The sequence below is a fragment of the Papaver somniferum genome, chromosome 6 (assembly GCF_003573695.1).
Source record: "Papaver somniferum cultivar HN1 chromosome 6, ASM357369v1, whole genome shotgun sequence".
NCBI lineage: Eukaryota > Viridiplantae > Streptophyta > Magnoliopsida > Ranunculales > Papaveraceae > Papaver > Papaver somniferum.
The window spans coordinates 17,322,146-17,338,447 of NC_039363.1; the positions used below are offsets into that span (position 1 = coordinate 17,322,146).

A 16,302-nucleotide genomic window follows, 5' to 3' on the forward strand; every position below is an offset into this window, starting at 1 on the left:
TACCAACCGTAACTGGTTTTTTTCTGGGTTTTCCCCAAAATTGAACCAGCTACGGTTGGTAATTGATACATTACGAACCGTAACATAGAGTTACGGTTGGTCCCGAGCTCAATTCCAACCGTATGTTCTTCTGAAATTTTAAAAATTTGATTTTTTTTACGTACTTTAGATAATTTTGAGCAACAAAAAGCTAATGGGAACTAGTTTAGAAGTATACCTGGTCATTTTCAGTGCTGGGTTCTTCACTTTGTTGGTTAATTTTTTCAATTGGTTGAGATTGACCTTCATCTTGGGTTAAAACATCTATACCATCTAACAAATACTCCATATCAGTATTTCCATCAAGAGGTATGTAGTACTTGTTTTCTCTATCATATAGAGATTCACCCACCTCAAATTTGCAACTGGAAACACTCATTTTGGTTGAGTGAATCAAAATCTAGGGTTTCACAAGATTCACAAATATCACATAAGTTTTTATTTTTCTTTCTCCTCTAAACTTTTTTTTGTTTTTTAACTCTAAAAATCTGATTTTGATTTTGAGTTAATATAAGTGAAATTAATCATTAACACTAAACTAGGTTATCAACAGTGAGAGTTAATTTGTCATTTCAAGTATTTTTTTTACAAGGGATACCTTGAATGATCATGTAATGACCCTTTTTGTCCTATTAGACTGCTGTCCCTCTAATAAACCATGCCGCACCTATAATAAGTTTGAATTTTTGTCTGGGGCTTTTGCTGACGATTTCCCGGATAGCCATTTGAGGAAACCAAGTCAGCCGTGTGATATCTTGTTTTCCAATAAAACAGTTTTATGTGCAGGGTAATCAGAGGCTAAAATAGCTAATTTTAGAATGAATTGGACAAGGCTGAAGCTCGTACTGGATTTGAAGAAATCATCAGCAAAACAACTTGAACGGCTAAACTCTCTTGCTGTTGTGACTGTAGGGGATAGGTGCAGATTGTCTACAACTTGTATCAGTCCCGAGACACACGGAAAAAATTTAAGCACCCAAACTAATGAAAGAACAATCAGAGTTGGTCATCCGAAAGAAAAATGGCCACCAAACAAACCACAGTAACGAATAACAACCTTGTTATCTCTTGACGATCCCACAGATCAGAACTACAATCAAAACACAGTCATTCATATCCTAGTTTTCGACTAGGCATGCTTTTAAGAATACAGACCAAGTTTCACTTGAAACAAATTTTTTATTCACAAAAAAAAATAAAAACAAAATGCAGCAAATAAAGCTTTCAAAGTCCCAGATTCTGTAGCTCAAGGCTATCATATGATACAATACATTGTTCTTTCCTTCCTAATTATGCTTAATAAAGCTTTCATACCAAAATCCCCATATTATGCTAATGCCATGACTAATTCTACAGTTAATATTTAACGGAACACTCAACCAGGTACATAGGTATTTCAACTCATAAAGGCAAGATGGCAAAAGAACTATCTTAGATTATTATACTGCCACACGGCCTGAATCAAGATGCAGGAGATGGTGCACTTAACTTCTTCTTTGGCGGTGGGTTTCCACCAGAAATCATCACATAGGAATAGAAGCACAGCATTGCCGCGCTGCCATTTTGGTAGAGAAAACAAGATTTAAGTGAACACAAGCCCATAGCCAAATCCTGAGAAGAAATAACGAAGCCAAATCTAGTTGTACCTCATGATGGCATAGAACCCTGCTGGGAAAATTTTCTTTGTCTGTAAACAAAATACCATTTATTATTAACGCAAAGCTAAAATTTTATAAGGATTCAAAGACTAGTAGGGAAATTTAACGTACCAAAGAATAATTATGAAAATGCTTCCAGAGAAGTGCTGCGGAAAGTGCTGCAAGATCAAGAAGGCCAATCAATATGTTTAGCCCAAGGGGAAAAAAACCCAAAAAGTACGATACCGAATCAACGATTTTGGTTGAATACTATCCACACTCCAAAGGTACACAAAAAATGGCCAGAAAGGCATCCTATATAGTACTGGAAAAGACAAGTAACATTGTGCTTTTGTTCTACTATTTTCACCTTGTGGCTCATCCAAAAAATGTAAACATAATATTTTGCTAGCATCATCAACATATCTATGTATATGAATAAGCACAAAAACAAAATACCTGCTTGACCCAATATTAATGGTAAGCTGGATTTCCCTTGTCTCCAGACCTTTAAGCTAAAGGTGCTCAGAGCTAGCAAAGCACCTCCGTAAAGAATCCCCGTGGCTAGAGTTAAGGGGTTTCTTGAAAACAGAAACCCCACAAATCCTCCACTTAAAACAATGCCACCTGCAACCAGATGCAGTTCATCATTAAAATAGAGAACTGAACATCATCGATTCATCATCAATATCTCAACCATGTATAGTATACAGCAGTATAACAGTCGTCTAGTCAGAAATATGCTATTTATCGACATAGAAGGCTGATAATCATCTTCACGTAACAGGATTTGAATACTGCAACAATCAACTCAATGACCTTTGAACATAAGAAAAAAAAATTTGTTCCGAACTTCTCAGATTAACATCTGACAATAGGCAAATTGCAGCTGTATGGTTTAGAAAATGATAAAATGCATTTACTGAGAATCTAAGACGTAGGAGCATAACGAGTGCACAGGTGCAACTTACAACTGACTAGACTGAGAGAGCTGCTTCAGTCTCTTATTAGATAGTATGTGTCATATGAGCTTAAGAGTGACTATCTCAAATGCAAGAAAATGGTAAGCATGACGATTTGTCGACCAAAATGAGCAGAAACATATCTGTCAGTATAGTGGGGTTTCACTTTCATAAAATGTAAAGATGTTTAAACATGAATAGCAATGATCTCCATACATATTGGACAATCATTCAGGACATATATGATACGCCTATTACATAGTATAGTGTTTAAAAAAATCACATGCTTATTATACCCATAAAATATATTTTTGAAATATGGCAGAAATACACTTACCGAAAGGAATTCCAAAGCAGAAATCATGAATCTTTGCTGCCTTTATGGGCTCCTTAATTTCTTGTTCTTGTAACTCCACATCCTTCCCTAACTGTCCATCTACTGGCTCTTCATTAGTAGGATGTGATCTAACTGACCCCTGTGCCTGCAACTTTGAATCACCAGCCGGAGAAGTCATTGTAGTTTTCATATCCAAACTAGAAGATTCTACACTTCCCCGTTCAAGTTGCATAACAACTGAAGACTGAAAAAGAAAAAGAAAAAAAAATCTTCTTTAGAAACCAAAATGCTATAAGAGTACAGATTCAGTTGAAAGAATGATGAATTACTATACTCCGAGAGAATAAGGGCAATATTATTTAAGAAAGAAAAATTGATACAAAATTGTTCCCCATAGCTGTAACTACACACTAAAACAACAACACAACTATCTCTGGTCAATATACTCCCAATTCCTACTCACATCCAACAACAATTGACAAAACGCCATTGGATATCAAGCTTAAGTGCTCAAAAGAATTACTGACAAGCATTACTTCATCCAAGTAAAAATGAACACTGCCAATAATTGATAACAAACAGAACTCACACTGTAATTTGACAACAACGATGTATTCTCCTTTACCTTATTAGTGCACTTGGGAAACAAATCCTAATTCCAAAGGCCCCATATATAATCACAAGAGCATCAATGTTTGATTGTGATCAGCTAAAGTCGCTAGGTTTGCACAATATCCAAAATTCAGTATCTAAAGTAACCAGAACTGGTCAAACATATGAAATTCATTGGACATGGATTATCCTAATTAGAGAAAATGATAGATGGGTCATACAAAATCAGGGATTGGGTAGGTTTTCACATCAATCTTAAAACCCTAACAATTAAAAAAATAAAAATTTCTCCTTTCATTTTGAAAAAAATTAAAAAACAATAAATAATCTTCCTGTCAATTTGAACTTACCTTAGATGGACGAACAGGTAATGAGACCATGAATCGATTGCGTTGATGAAGATTGGGTTTCCGATTCATTGAAGAAAAACATGATATCTGAGATAGACTTGTGGTGGTTGCCATTTCTGGGAAGAAAGAAGATCTTCAAGAACTCCTCTTCTCTAGAGTTTGAGCCAGTCTTCTCTTCTCTCTAATAAGTTTCTGTAAAGACTGAAAATTGCAACTAGTAGAAGGTGAATGTCTGTCTGGATGGACAGTTTAAAATCATTTCGCTGAACTACCCGGAAAAAAAAAAAAAAAAAAGAACGAGAAAAAAAACAGACAAAAAAGAGGTCCTACCGGGAGTCGAACCCAGGTCGCAGGATTCAAAGTCCTGAGTGCTAACCACTACACCATAGAACCAATTTGTTGACATCGGTGTCACTTTTAACATAATATAATATTTCATGTAACTTATTCCATTGACCTTGAACATGCTTATATCAGGAGATTCAGCACTGAATTTTGCTAATGTAATACACGCTGATATGCAATTTCTGAAGGTCCAAACTCCAGAGGTTCATATATATCTTGTGTGTATTGAAAAAGAATAAAAATAACAGAATAGCAAAAGTGCACAACAGTCTGTGAACAAGAATTTATCTTGAATGGGGTACTAACTCATATATGCACAAATTACTGAGATAAAATTTCACTGAAAATGGTTGCAACATATAAAACCAACATTTTCAGACGAAAATCCCACTGCATTTTACATTCTATTTCTTGTCTTTCAATAATACTGGATGGACAGGAACCTCAAAGGAAGTCCGGGTGTAAATCTTCTTCCACCTTCTGATCATTAAATTGCATTTCGAAGAGATTTTCTCTCCGATTCTGGAAAGGATTTTCAGTTGAGGTTTCATCCCTGCCTTTAAACAAGTAGTCATTGTCTTCGTCTTCCTCGGTTAAGTATTCAGCCCATTTTGATGTTCCTTTGATTGATTCTGCCTGATATGTCATCTCTGGCTTGTTAATATTCTTTTCAAAAATTTCGTTGTAAGTGGCTTCGTTGCTACGCAGATTGGTTGTTTCTGTCTGAAATGTCATCTTTGGCTTAATAACATTCTTTTCGAAAATATCCTTATAAGTGACTTCATTGCTGCGTAGCCTCGTGGAACCTGAATGTTTGACAAATGAACTATGAGATGTTGTTCGCTAAGGTCTGAACTGAATGAAAGTGTCGAGGACTTTATTATGGGTAATAAGGGAGAAATAAATTAATAACATAACAACGGAAAAGGTAAAAGATCAATGTCTTGACTACTTGCCAATTTAGTGGGCATACCATTAAAATTGGATTAGTCGGTCATAACTGCTGAACTAATATGATTCAGTGAAAGCATCTGAGTAAGAAAAAGAAATCTGTTATAATTGGTTCACCTTTGGTGCTGATAGGAATGCCTGTCTTTTCCGATGATGAAACAGGATTGGAAGACTTGACTGCTCCAGATCTTCTCAATCCAAGTGAGTGGTTCTTCAGTTTAGGCCTCTTAAAGATCTCTTTCGGCAACTCTGTCACAAACTCAGGCTCTAGCTCACATCCTACATAAGTAAAGGAAACATTATCAAGAACACAAAATTTATATGCGAAATTGGGTTTACGCTTTCTCAAAGAAGTCAATTAAACTCAGTTATCAGAAAATCCATGAAAGAGAGGAAAACTTTTTGAAGCAAGTGTTTGTATTTCTTATAGGCTACAGCATTATGTCCACCTGAGATACTGCATAACTATACCGTCCTTAAGGCGTTGCTTCTGTTGGTGCTTTATTGAAACAAAAAATAGTCTGTCTTACTCTGGAGCATTAACATATAATTTAGAGTACTGAGAGATGTATTTACATGCAATTAGGGTACTCCCACAATAACCTTGTTAACCAACTACATACAGGAAGAGCTACAAAAGAAGATCAACTTAACATTCATTTTGCCATTGGTTTCAGAAATTATCATCAATCCGCAAGTTTCTCATTTGACCATTTGGTCCATTTCAGAACACTAGCTTTGCAGTTTGGAGCTACACCTAAAACCCATACAAAGTGCATACAGCTAGAGTTTTACGACTACCGATAGAAATCAAACTCAACGTGAAACCAATAGGAGAAGAAAACATTCAAAAGAACGGAAACTACCACCTCCCAGTCCCCATTTTGTCGAACAAGCAAATAGTAAGAGTCTAAACCAAGAGATAGAAACAACTAGTTATAAATGAGATGGTTATAAATCATAACCATCTTAACCAACTACATACAGGAGGAGCTACAGAAAAAGATCAATTTAACCTTCATTTCGCGATTGGCTTCAGAAGTTATCACTAATCTGCAAGTTTCTCGTTTGACCATTTCAGAACTCTAGTTTTGCAGCTTTTGCCTTTTGCGAGCTTCACCTACGCTAAAAAACTCATACAAAGTGCATACAGCTAGAGTTTTATGACCAGTGATAGAAATCAAACTCAATGCAAAACCAATAGGAGGAGATGCCTTTGTTCTGAAAACTTCAAAAGATTGGAAACTACCACCTCCCAGTCCCTATTTAGTTGAACAAGCAAATAGTAAGAGTTTCAGCACTTTCTTTGGTTAATGTTTCATATGTAGTCAACTCTAAAAGCAGGCAATTCTTCTTCTCTTATTCATTCAAAACCATCACAAACTGTGACAGAAACAACGACTAATTACCATAAGTACATACAAAAACGAGATGGTGATAAGAGAACATAAATGGTTGGAAAAGCAAGAGGTATGAAACGAAAGACTGCAAAATTTCAATTATCTATCACTTCTTACTAAACCTCGGTGCACCAACATTAAAGTTAACTACTAACTTGCTTCTTTCATTTCCAATTGTCATCCACAGTGATAATTATCTATAACATCTCAGGTAGAAGCTACTGGAAGGCTCTTTGTTAAGGAAAAAGAAACACCAGGCAATCAAATGGTTCTTAACTGGAAACGACTAAACTAGTGCACACCTAAATCCCATCTCCACTAGATCACCTTGTATTACAGTGTGCGTTACATTGCTCTGCAGGACACTTTTCTTAAATAACCACACAGCATAACAAATCATAAAGCTTGAATTTCAGAATAACTAAGCTGAGGGTTGAAAATGCAAATTCACAATCAATTGCGTAAACATTAACATAAATATACGGAATGGGGTTTAAGATCGAATATTAGTGACCTTTCTCTTGACCATCTTGACTATTGCTTTCGATTTCAGGCTCCAAATACTCACTCCAGTCGTTCCTTCTCTTCGCCAAGCATCCATTACCATTATTCTGAGAACTCTGATTATCATAATTACCAATAGCCGCTTCAATTAGGGTTTGTTTATTGTTCTGGTCATCAAATTGCCTAGACATATTGAAATCCTGAACAAATAATCTAACATCTTTAGCAAGAATTGCTTCATAAAAAACCTTACGAACTGATTGTTTTTCATTGCAAACGACACAATTCCATTTGTTACTGCTCTTCTTCTTCTGCTTCACTTGCATCGTTGAACACTCGTAACATTGAAGAGCGACGAAGGAGATCGTCGACATTTTGATTCTAGATTTCCAATTTTAGGGTAAGGATTTTAAGTTTAAAAATGAACAGAAATCCCATAAAAGAATTTTGATTCTGTGGCATCACCTTTGGGGAGTAGTAGTCAGACTAGTCATCCCCAATGTAGTTGATCTCGGATTCCGATTTGTATCGGTTTCGAACGAAACATTGGTACAACGTTGTCTCGGGGAGATTCCGTTTTTAAATCTGGGCGTAATTTCGGTTCTAATTTTTATATATACAATTAATACATATGTTAAAGATATAATGAAATAAAACAACAAAAACAAATATCATTAGGAAGACACAATGGTAAAAACACGATCATTATTTAAAAGTGAAAACAAATACTATCAAACACTGATCCTAGAGAATGAAAGTTAGTTGAGTTTATCTAGGATCCGGTTTGGTGTATTGGATTGCATCTTAAAAATGTATACACGTCTCCTCATCCATTCAATCCTTTGAGAATACCCTTGTGTCTTCATCTGTACCGTAGATCTATCCAACTTTGATGCTCCGCAATATACCAAATCATCACCTTCCTCCAACAAGCGTCAGAACTACTGCAAAACGGTCCATCTCCATAGGATCAGGTGCTCGCCTTGTTCCTTTTCTGATTTGTACGTGTTGGACAGGCCAATGACATCATCATTTCTCACCCGCAAATGGCAGAAGCTCCTCTCACCATCATATTTTCTCTAAACTCAGACATACTCTCTCTGATGATCTGTGTTCATCGTCTACTGCCAATACACGCAGCAACCCACGTCTTCTATTTCCTCCAACGATCCACTAGTATATACACGAACTCGAGTTCAGTGCGAATAAACTTCATCACCATTGATCACCGAGATTATGATCATCACGAGTAACAGCATCATCACGGCAGCATCATCACTTCCCCGCCTAGTCTCCGACATCATCATTACGAGCTCTCCATCAGCAGCAATCGATCACTAATGGCAGCTGCAAATGCCATCAATGTCATCTCTGCCATGCCAGCAAACCAAGCTCGGTTCAATGGCAGCAAAAACCCGTTCAATATATTCCCATCTCGGACTCAAACCCATCACCAAGCTCCTTGCGCTTAGGATCAGTTAACCAAATAACCTTACCTCGGTGACTCGTTTCGGCTCATCTCGGCCGAGTCAAACCGAGTTTTCCGGTCCTTTTCCGTCTAAGCGAAATCTTGTGTTTCGTTTTTTAGAGATCCGAAAACGGCAATTCCGTCGGAATTCCGGCCGAGATGTCCGAAATTGACTACATTGGTCATCCCTAAGGTTTGAACCGTTGAAATTCTTCGAGATTCACATTGTAGCCTATTCTAATCCTCCCCAAGAAATCATCCCGAGTTAATACTAAGGATTTTAGCGCCAAATCTCCATTTAGGGTTTCGGGCTTTAAAAGCTTGTGGAGTTGCCAAAAGTAAACGCGTGTTGGCACGAAGCGGCCCGATACTTTCCAGATACGCAGCGGACACGGCACGTCTGTGTCCCGTGCAATTAGGACACGCTAAAAAGGGATTCAATAAATTTGCAACTACTGGCTAGATGGGTGTTGTTGCTCGAAAATATACACAAAAATAATAATTTGATTATCTGATTACTTTCAGATTACACCCAAACACAATAATAATAAACTATAACCATGCATTTAAAAGTACAGTGCCTACATAGTACTTGTATCATTTGATCTTCATTTCTTCACTTGAAGTACCTAAACCCAACACGAGAATCTCTCTTAGGAACAACGAGGTTTCCTTCTGAATCATAAACAATAACCCCTGAAAATGCAGGTAACCGACATTTCCCACCCATCAGTATGTTTCGCTGCCACAATGACACTTCTCCTGATGCTTGTTCATGACGGGCGCCATGGCTTTCATCGACATCCTCCATAGGTTGAACTTGATTAGCATGTTGGATTTCAATTATGGGTTCGGAATAATGACCGACATAACAACAAAACCATCGGCGACTCCATGACGTCCGCATGTTTTATGATGGTGAGTATGTGCAATGATCTAATGAGTGTGGTTATGGAAGTGTGCTAGAGCTGTCAACGATGTTTTTGCTGAATGAAATCATTATGATGAGCAATTGCAAGTACTTAAAGAGTTTCCACTTACAGAGTGGTTAAACTTTTATGCAAGGGATATTTGGTAGGAGATATTTTTTTTTTTTTTGCTAACTTGGAAGGTTTGTTGGTGCCACTGACTTTTCTTTAGAAAGGGTTGAGGTTTAGGTGATCCAAACCTTACAGTCTTCTCAATCCATATGTAAACAAATAATATGAGTTAAATAATCTATTAACATTATTTTTCTTTAGCAGACATGGTCATTCGGGTTCGCTGAGTTTCTTCTCGTCTCGGACACGGTTAGGTACTTAGGTTTGATTTCAATGGGAAATTCTAAGTCAGTCAAAATGAGTTTCCCATAATATCATTTTACCGTAGTATCATGGGCCGCGGATCCAAGGATTGACCAATCCTAGCTCTAACCCTCAAATCAAAAAATATTTAGCCCACCTGGTTTTTTAGTTTTAGTCTACAAAAAGTCACACGTTTATATAAAGTTTTTTTTAGCCCTCTTAATTTTATGGGCAATGCTATTTGAAGCCCTACACTGCGCCCTCTTCTCCTCCCGATCTGACGTGACTCCTACTGATGTGTAAATAAGTCCAAAAAAAAGAAGTACGCACGAAGAGCTTCTTCTCTCCTTTTTCTTCCTCTCCAAAAATTTTCTCCTCATAAAAACTTAGAATCATGAACAGCTTTAATCATGAAATAAAGATAGAGGTTTCTACAACTAAAAAGTAAATCAATTAATCAATTGTTTGTGATTTTTGATCCGATTTCTTGGTTTTGATGGAATACTCGATTTGGAGGATAAATTTATCCTGATAAAAATAGATGGGACAAATAAAGAGATCACTCTAGATCTACTGTTAATGTTGTTGTAAATCCATCAAAGTGTGTTACTAATAAACTCGGGCTTGATAAAGATAGGAGATCACTGTTAGATCATAAAGTTGTTGCTGATCAAGATAAAGAGGATTAATTTTAATACTGAGTTATCCCCTTTTGTTTCTTGTTACATTATAAATGGGAATTTTAATTTAGATTGTTAGCTGAATAAATGGTTTTATATGATTATGAACATTCTGATTTTAAGCTTGATATACTACCGCATCTCAGTGGGTTTTTAGTGTTTGATTGATTTTAATGGCGATGGTGATATATGGGTTTTTAGTGTTTGATTGACTTTTAGGATAGAAAGAAAAACGGCAGTGTTGTACTCCTCCCTCATCTTCTCCCTACTCTCCTCCCGCATGATGTGTCAATCTGAATCAAAGATAAACTTAAAATACGTCATCTAAATTAGTTGACCAGCAAATTGGGCGGGATTCCAATATTTCATGAGGGATTTCAAATTTTGAAATCGGGGTCAATTACTATTTTATTTAATTAGATTTCATCTTTATCCCATTAACTATTTCTTCTGGTCTTTTAAGGTTGTTTGTTCTTCTCAAAATTTCTTTTTATTTAGAAGAAATAAAGTTAAATCAGAGGAAGCTCATACTTTGTTGGTTAATTGATAATTCAGAGAAACTAGAAATGGGTTTTGGATCTAATAGTTTTTAATGGAAGATGATGAAAACGAAGAAAGAGGGAATATTGTTACAGTATTAATGGTAGATGATGAAAACAATTTATTGTTTGTTTCTACATACAATCCAAGCAATAACACTGTAGATCTGTACTCCCAATTTTTATGTTGAAAATTCTGCTCATGAATTGTTTGATAAAATGTCACACAAATGTTTGTTAATACCCCTTGGGAGTACACCCAAAAACTTTGTATTACTATGTAATAATGAGCTTGTATGAATGAAATTTGTGTTGTCTTAAAAAAAGGATTCGAGTTGAATTGGGTTAAACCATTAAAGGAGGTAGAGAATGCTGGATTAAACTTAGCTGAAGTTGCACAATTTGTATGTTAAGTGGTGAGGTAAACACCTTAGCCTACAGACTTGATGTCACCTTAGACTACGGATTTGATGTCGTCGTTCCGAGAGCACATGAAACTATTGTATCTATTTGCAGGTAACATATTTTAAATAGTACAGTAGCATTATTTCGAAGAGTTGTGAGACCAAATGAGAAGTGCAAGGACAACTAAACTCTATGTATATTGATATCTCAAATATTTACATTTAGAGCTTACAAAAAAGCCGCATATTTCAAAAACATTGAAGATCAAAGGTATTCAATCTACAATTCATCTTGAACACATTTAGCGATTTCAAAAAAGCTACATTTAGAGCTTACAAAAAATGCACATTTACAAAAAAAGTTCTGCTAAAGTAGTTTAGTGCCAAAAGACGGACTTCATTACGACCCTCCAAACATCTGCGTGTTAGGTGTTCTAGGCGGAAACCCTGATGGTGACCCTTGCAAATGAAAATAACTCATTGCAGTTGGATCCTACAATGACCATATTCATAAAAAAAAAAAAAGTTAGTGTAGGCATTATTGAACATAAATCTACCATATGTATACTGTAAAATCCAATATGTATAAGAAACCACTGTGTATATTACCATTGGCAGTCCAACATGGTGAGGATATGGATGCCTATAGAATTCCCAAAGGTTGGTACATATGCACTTGTGGTGCTACTCCATTAGCTTGATAAGTAGGAGCTTGTGGTACAAATTCATTAGGTTGATACATATGAAATGGTGGTGATATTTTAGTAGATTCTTGTTGCGGCACAACCTATATAATTCCAACCATATTGGTTATGACATTGCAATATAAAAATGATTGACAGAAAGCGATGAAAGTAGCTTACCTGCACATTTCTGTCTGCATTCAGATTGGTAATTTCCTTATTTTTATTTTTGCTTCCCGGTGGTCTACCTCGCTTTTTGGGTGCTGGTACATCAACAGATACAGGTTCATCTTGTTCATTACATGCATTCACGTCAGTACTAGCTATAATTCTCTTCTTGCTGTATTTCCTTGTACTCTTATATGTATTACTTCTTGGTCTTCCAAAACGCTTTATCTCTATTGGATTAAGTATTGTATCATTTACAATATCATTTACCATATCATTATTCACAATTTCTTCTTCAAGTGAATTTTTTTCTTCTCCTTCTTTACACTCATTAGTGGCAGGACTCTTTGGTTCGACCTCAAGAGTCTTTAATATCTCCAATTGTTTAATATCATTGAAAGCAAATTCTGATTTTACTGCCCTGTCTGCAACCTTGCTGAATAGAATACTCAGGTTGTTATAACGATCGCGCTCAATAGTATTTTTCCAAAATCCAGTATTAGCTTTCATACTTGTGTGAAATCTCTTTACATCTTTCCTCCATCTTGTTTTTATGTATTTTGCCAAAAGAATCGGTATCTTCATGTGTAACCAACCCACATCCAAACAGTACTGATTCTCCATGATGATTTACCCCAACAAATGGAGCGAAGGGCATATTGTACCTGTTCACCAAGTATGCAGTGTCAAATGAAATAACCTCCCCAAACTCTTTGTATTCTTCTCTACACCTACCATCTGCCCAAAACCCCTTTTTCAATTGACCCATGTCGTCTACATCCACATTCCAATAAAATCAAGGAGATCAACTTGATTTCTTACCCAGGAACTGATGTAGCAATTACAACAAAAATATCTAGCATTTTCCCGCTTTACTTCATGATTATGCTCCAAAACAATCTTGCTAATTGCATACCCAACTAGAGAATCCAATCGTACAACTAGCTTGGCTAAGCAACCACATTTAATCGTTGCTTGAGGTTTTAATGATTTCCCAGAGGTAGAATCACACTTACCTGCTCTAGGACAAGTGAAGGTGTAGCTTCTTATTTCTCTTGCGACATTCTTTTTAAACGTGCTCTTCATCACCGGAAACCCGGTTTCTTTTCCAAATGTTCTATAAAACTCCCATGCATCATCAATATTGTTAAACCCCATACCAACACTTGGATTTATATTAGGTTCAACTCCATCAACGCAATCTGACCCTGCTAGGATTCCATCCTACATCAATAAAAACAAGTTAGATATATCAACAATTGAATACAACATTTTAAGTGAGGCTTTTTATCAAACTAGTCTTAGGCATGGATTTTTCTACAGGATATCTTCGACTCAATAAGAGAACAACATTTCTTCCATAAAACCCAACCTATCTCGTTATAAACTAATTCTAAAAACATATCTATATTGCACGAATTCAGTTATACAATAAACGTTTACTGTATCTTTTGTACTTGGAGATTTTTCTTCTAATATTTCGCATAGATGCATCTTATCTTTAAGAAAATCCAAAGACTATATGTTCTTCTTTTTTCAGACTCAGGGAAGAAAAAGAAAGAAAAGGTTTTGTTGCAGCAGGTTTAAGAAAATTTGTACGATTAAAATTAAAATACATATTTTCGAAATTCAAAATTTTAGTTTCCCGCCCAGATTTCAGTCAAAGCCTTTGTGAGACGTATATTTGGAAGTTAAAATGATTTTCATTGCCACATGGGCTTGACACGTAAGGAGGGAGGAGAAAAGGGTGGAGTATAGCATTTCCGGAAGAAAAAACTTTCCTAAAGATAAAGTAAAATTTATTATTGTTTAGTCCAGCTCAATACGACACGTCGGACCGGGAGGAAAAGAGGGCCCAGAATGGGGCTTTGAATATCATTGCCGTTTATTTTATTTCGGGGAAATATCAGTTTGGTCCATTTATGGTCATTTTTAGATTTGTTTGGTTCTGCGACAAATCAGGAAACTCTATTTGGTCCTTAATTAGTAAAAGACTATCCTATTTCGTCTTCTTTATATCTCTTTCCTTCCTTTCAGATCTATTTTCTCCCATTTAAAACAGTCCAGCAACATCTTCAGCTCCTCCTTCATCATCATCTCCGCCGCCGTATGTGTACAAATCACCATCTCCAGTTCCACCATCACCACCACATCCACCTATGAAGTAAAAGATATTTTAAACACCCTAGATATTTTGTGACTACAGCATCGTAGTTCAAGAGATTTTACATTTCAATGGTCAATATTTTTGTGTTATTATCACTTGAAATCAAGAGATGTGGGTCAACCAAAGTATGAGAGGATGTTATATATTAGAACAATATTTTGATAAAATTAAATTCGTTTGTTTTGGTTGTACTGTTTTTGGGGCCTAACTAATTATGTTTTAGTTCAGAAGTTTTAAGTTTGAACATTTTCGGAGAGTATTCTTGTGTTGCATATGGGTGGATGACGATACTAGATGTCAAACCACTATCATCAAGGCTTAATTTGTTTTGGGTTCTACCACTACCGATCAGTTTTGCACCTATTGAATTCACTAAAATTGGTTAAATAATCCTTAAAAGCTTTTTTCTGGGTGTAAAAGACTAGTAACATTTGATACTGTTACTAGGAACTGATGATATGGATTTCCACGCCGAGATCTAGTCTCCTTCACATCGAGTACTTCTTGAATCACATCAGGTGGTTCGCCAGTCAACCTTCCTTGTACCGTCTTCTTATCATTTGGTACATCATCAACATCATTTCCATCGAACCCATAAAAGCCATACAAATCAGAAACATTGAAAATGGGACTGATTTGTCAATCGTCAGGCAACTCAAGAACATACGCATTTGAACTGAGCTTCTTAACTATTTTATAAGGACCCATCTTCCTTGATGCTAACTTATAATATCTGCTCAGGAGAACCTCTCCTTTCGCATAAACACCATAACCATTTCACTTTCTTGAAACTCTTTAAGCTTGCGATTAGCGTTGGCAGCAGTCATATATTGCTGGTTACTTTTGGAAATAGCTTCTCGCACTTCCTGATGTATGTTCTTTATATGATCTGCATAAGCTTCACCTTCATTGATGATTTGTGTATCCAAAGGAAGTGACACAAGGTCAACAACATGTTGTGGTTGGTATCCATATGCAGCTTCAAGCGGTGTTCGTTTAGTCGTACGACTAACCGAATTATTGTATGCAAACTCAACTTGGGGTAAGATCCGGTCCCTACTCCTGATATGGTCTCCCACTAAGCTTCGCAGTAAATTTCCCAAACTCCGATTCACCACTTCCGTCTGACCATCAGTTTGTGGATGCGCAGTCGTAGAATAACGTAACTTCCAAACTTTTTCCACAAAGTCTTCCAAAAGTGTCCTAGGAACTTAACATCATGATTAGACACAATAGAAGAAGGGACTCCATGTAGACGTACCACCTCATTAAAAAAAAGAGACGCAATATTGAAAGCATCAGCAGTCTTAGAACAAGGAATAAGATGAGCCATTTTAAAGAACTTATCTACCACAACGAAGATGGAATTGTGTTTCCTAGCTGTTTTTGACAACCTAGCACAAAATCCATGCTAACATGTATCCAAGGAGAGTGTGGAACTGGCAGCGGAGTATATAACCCAGTATTTTGTGACTGCCTTTTTGCAAACTGGTACACTCTACACCGCTTGACCAATCTCTCAACATCCTTGCCCATCGAATGCCAATAATATCAGCTTTTTACAGCTTTTAAGGTCTTGTCCCGACCCCAATGTCCTGTTATCCTCCACCATGAAGCTCTCGGACAATACTCTCCCTTAAGGAGCCAACAGGAATGCATAATCGGTTACCACGAAAGAGATAACCATCATGAAGCATAAATGACATACCTGACGTTGTTGACGATGTACTTAACTGTTGTACCACTGCACCAAAGTAGGGGTCAATAGTATAT

At 36.5% G+C, this 16,302-nt stretch overlaps 2 protein-coding genes, 1 long non-coding RNA gene and 1 other non-coding gene across 4 annotated transcripts; all 4 read right to left on the reverse strand.

The window, feature by feature from the left end:
* Positions 1-1,130: 1,130 nt before the first annotated feature.
* LOC113287068 (protein FATTY ACID EXPORT 1, chloroplastic-like) lies at positions 1,131-4,180 on the reverse strand. The gene is made up of 6 exons (XM_026535729.1): positions 3,938-4,180; positions 2,976-3,219; positions 2,136-2,303; positions 1,809-1,855; positions 1,686-1,726; positions 1,131-1,594 (listed from the first exon to the last, which is right to left on the reverse strand). The coding sequence occupies exons 1-6, from the start codon at positions 4,049-4,051 to the stop codon at positions 1,501-1,503; spliced, it is 708 nt and encodes a 235-aa protein (XP_026391514.1). The 5' UTR covers positions 4,052-4,180; the 3' UTR covers positions 1,131-1,500.
* A 78-nt stretch (positions 4,181-4,258) lies between these two features.
* On the reverse strand, positions 4,259-4,330 carry TRNAQ-UUG. Its single transcript has one exon. It is a non-coding gene; the product is annotated as a tRNA-Gln (tRNA).
* A 223-nt stretch (positions 4,331-4,553) lies between these two features.
* LOC113285507 lies at positions 4,554-7,649 on the reverse strand. Its single transcript, XM_026534383.1, has 3 exons — positions 7,148-7,649; positions 5,351-5,512; positions 4,554-5,088 (listed from the first exon to the last, which is right to left on the reverse strand). The coding sequence occupies exons 1-3, from the start codon at positions 7,509-7,511 to the stop codon at positions 4,727-4,729; spliced, it is 888 nt and encodes a 295-aa protein (XP_026390168.1). The 5' UTR covers positions 7,512-7,649; the 3' UTR covers positions 4,554-4,726.
* Positions 7,650-11,684: 4,035 nt separating this feature from the next.
* On the reverse strand, positions 11,685-12,626 carry LOC113285508. Its single transcript, XR_003328693.1, has 3 exons — positions 12,375-12,626; positions 12,121-12,298; positions 11,685-12,004 (listed from the first exon to the last, which is right to left on the reverse strand). It is a non-coding gene; the product is annotated as an uncharacterized LOC113285508 (long non-coding RNA).
* Between the last annotated feature and the right edge of the window lie 3,676 nt (positions 12,627-16,302).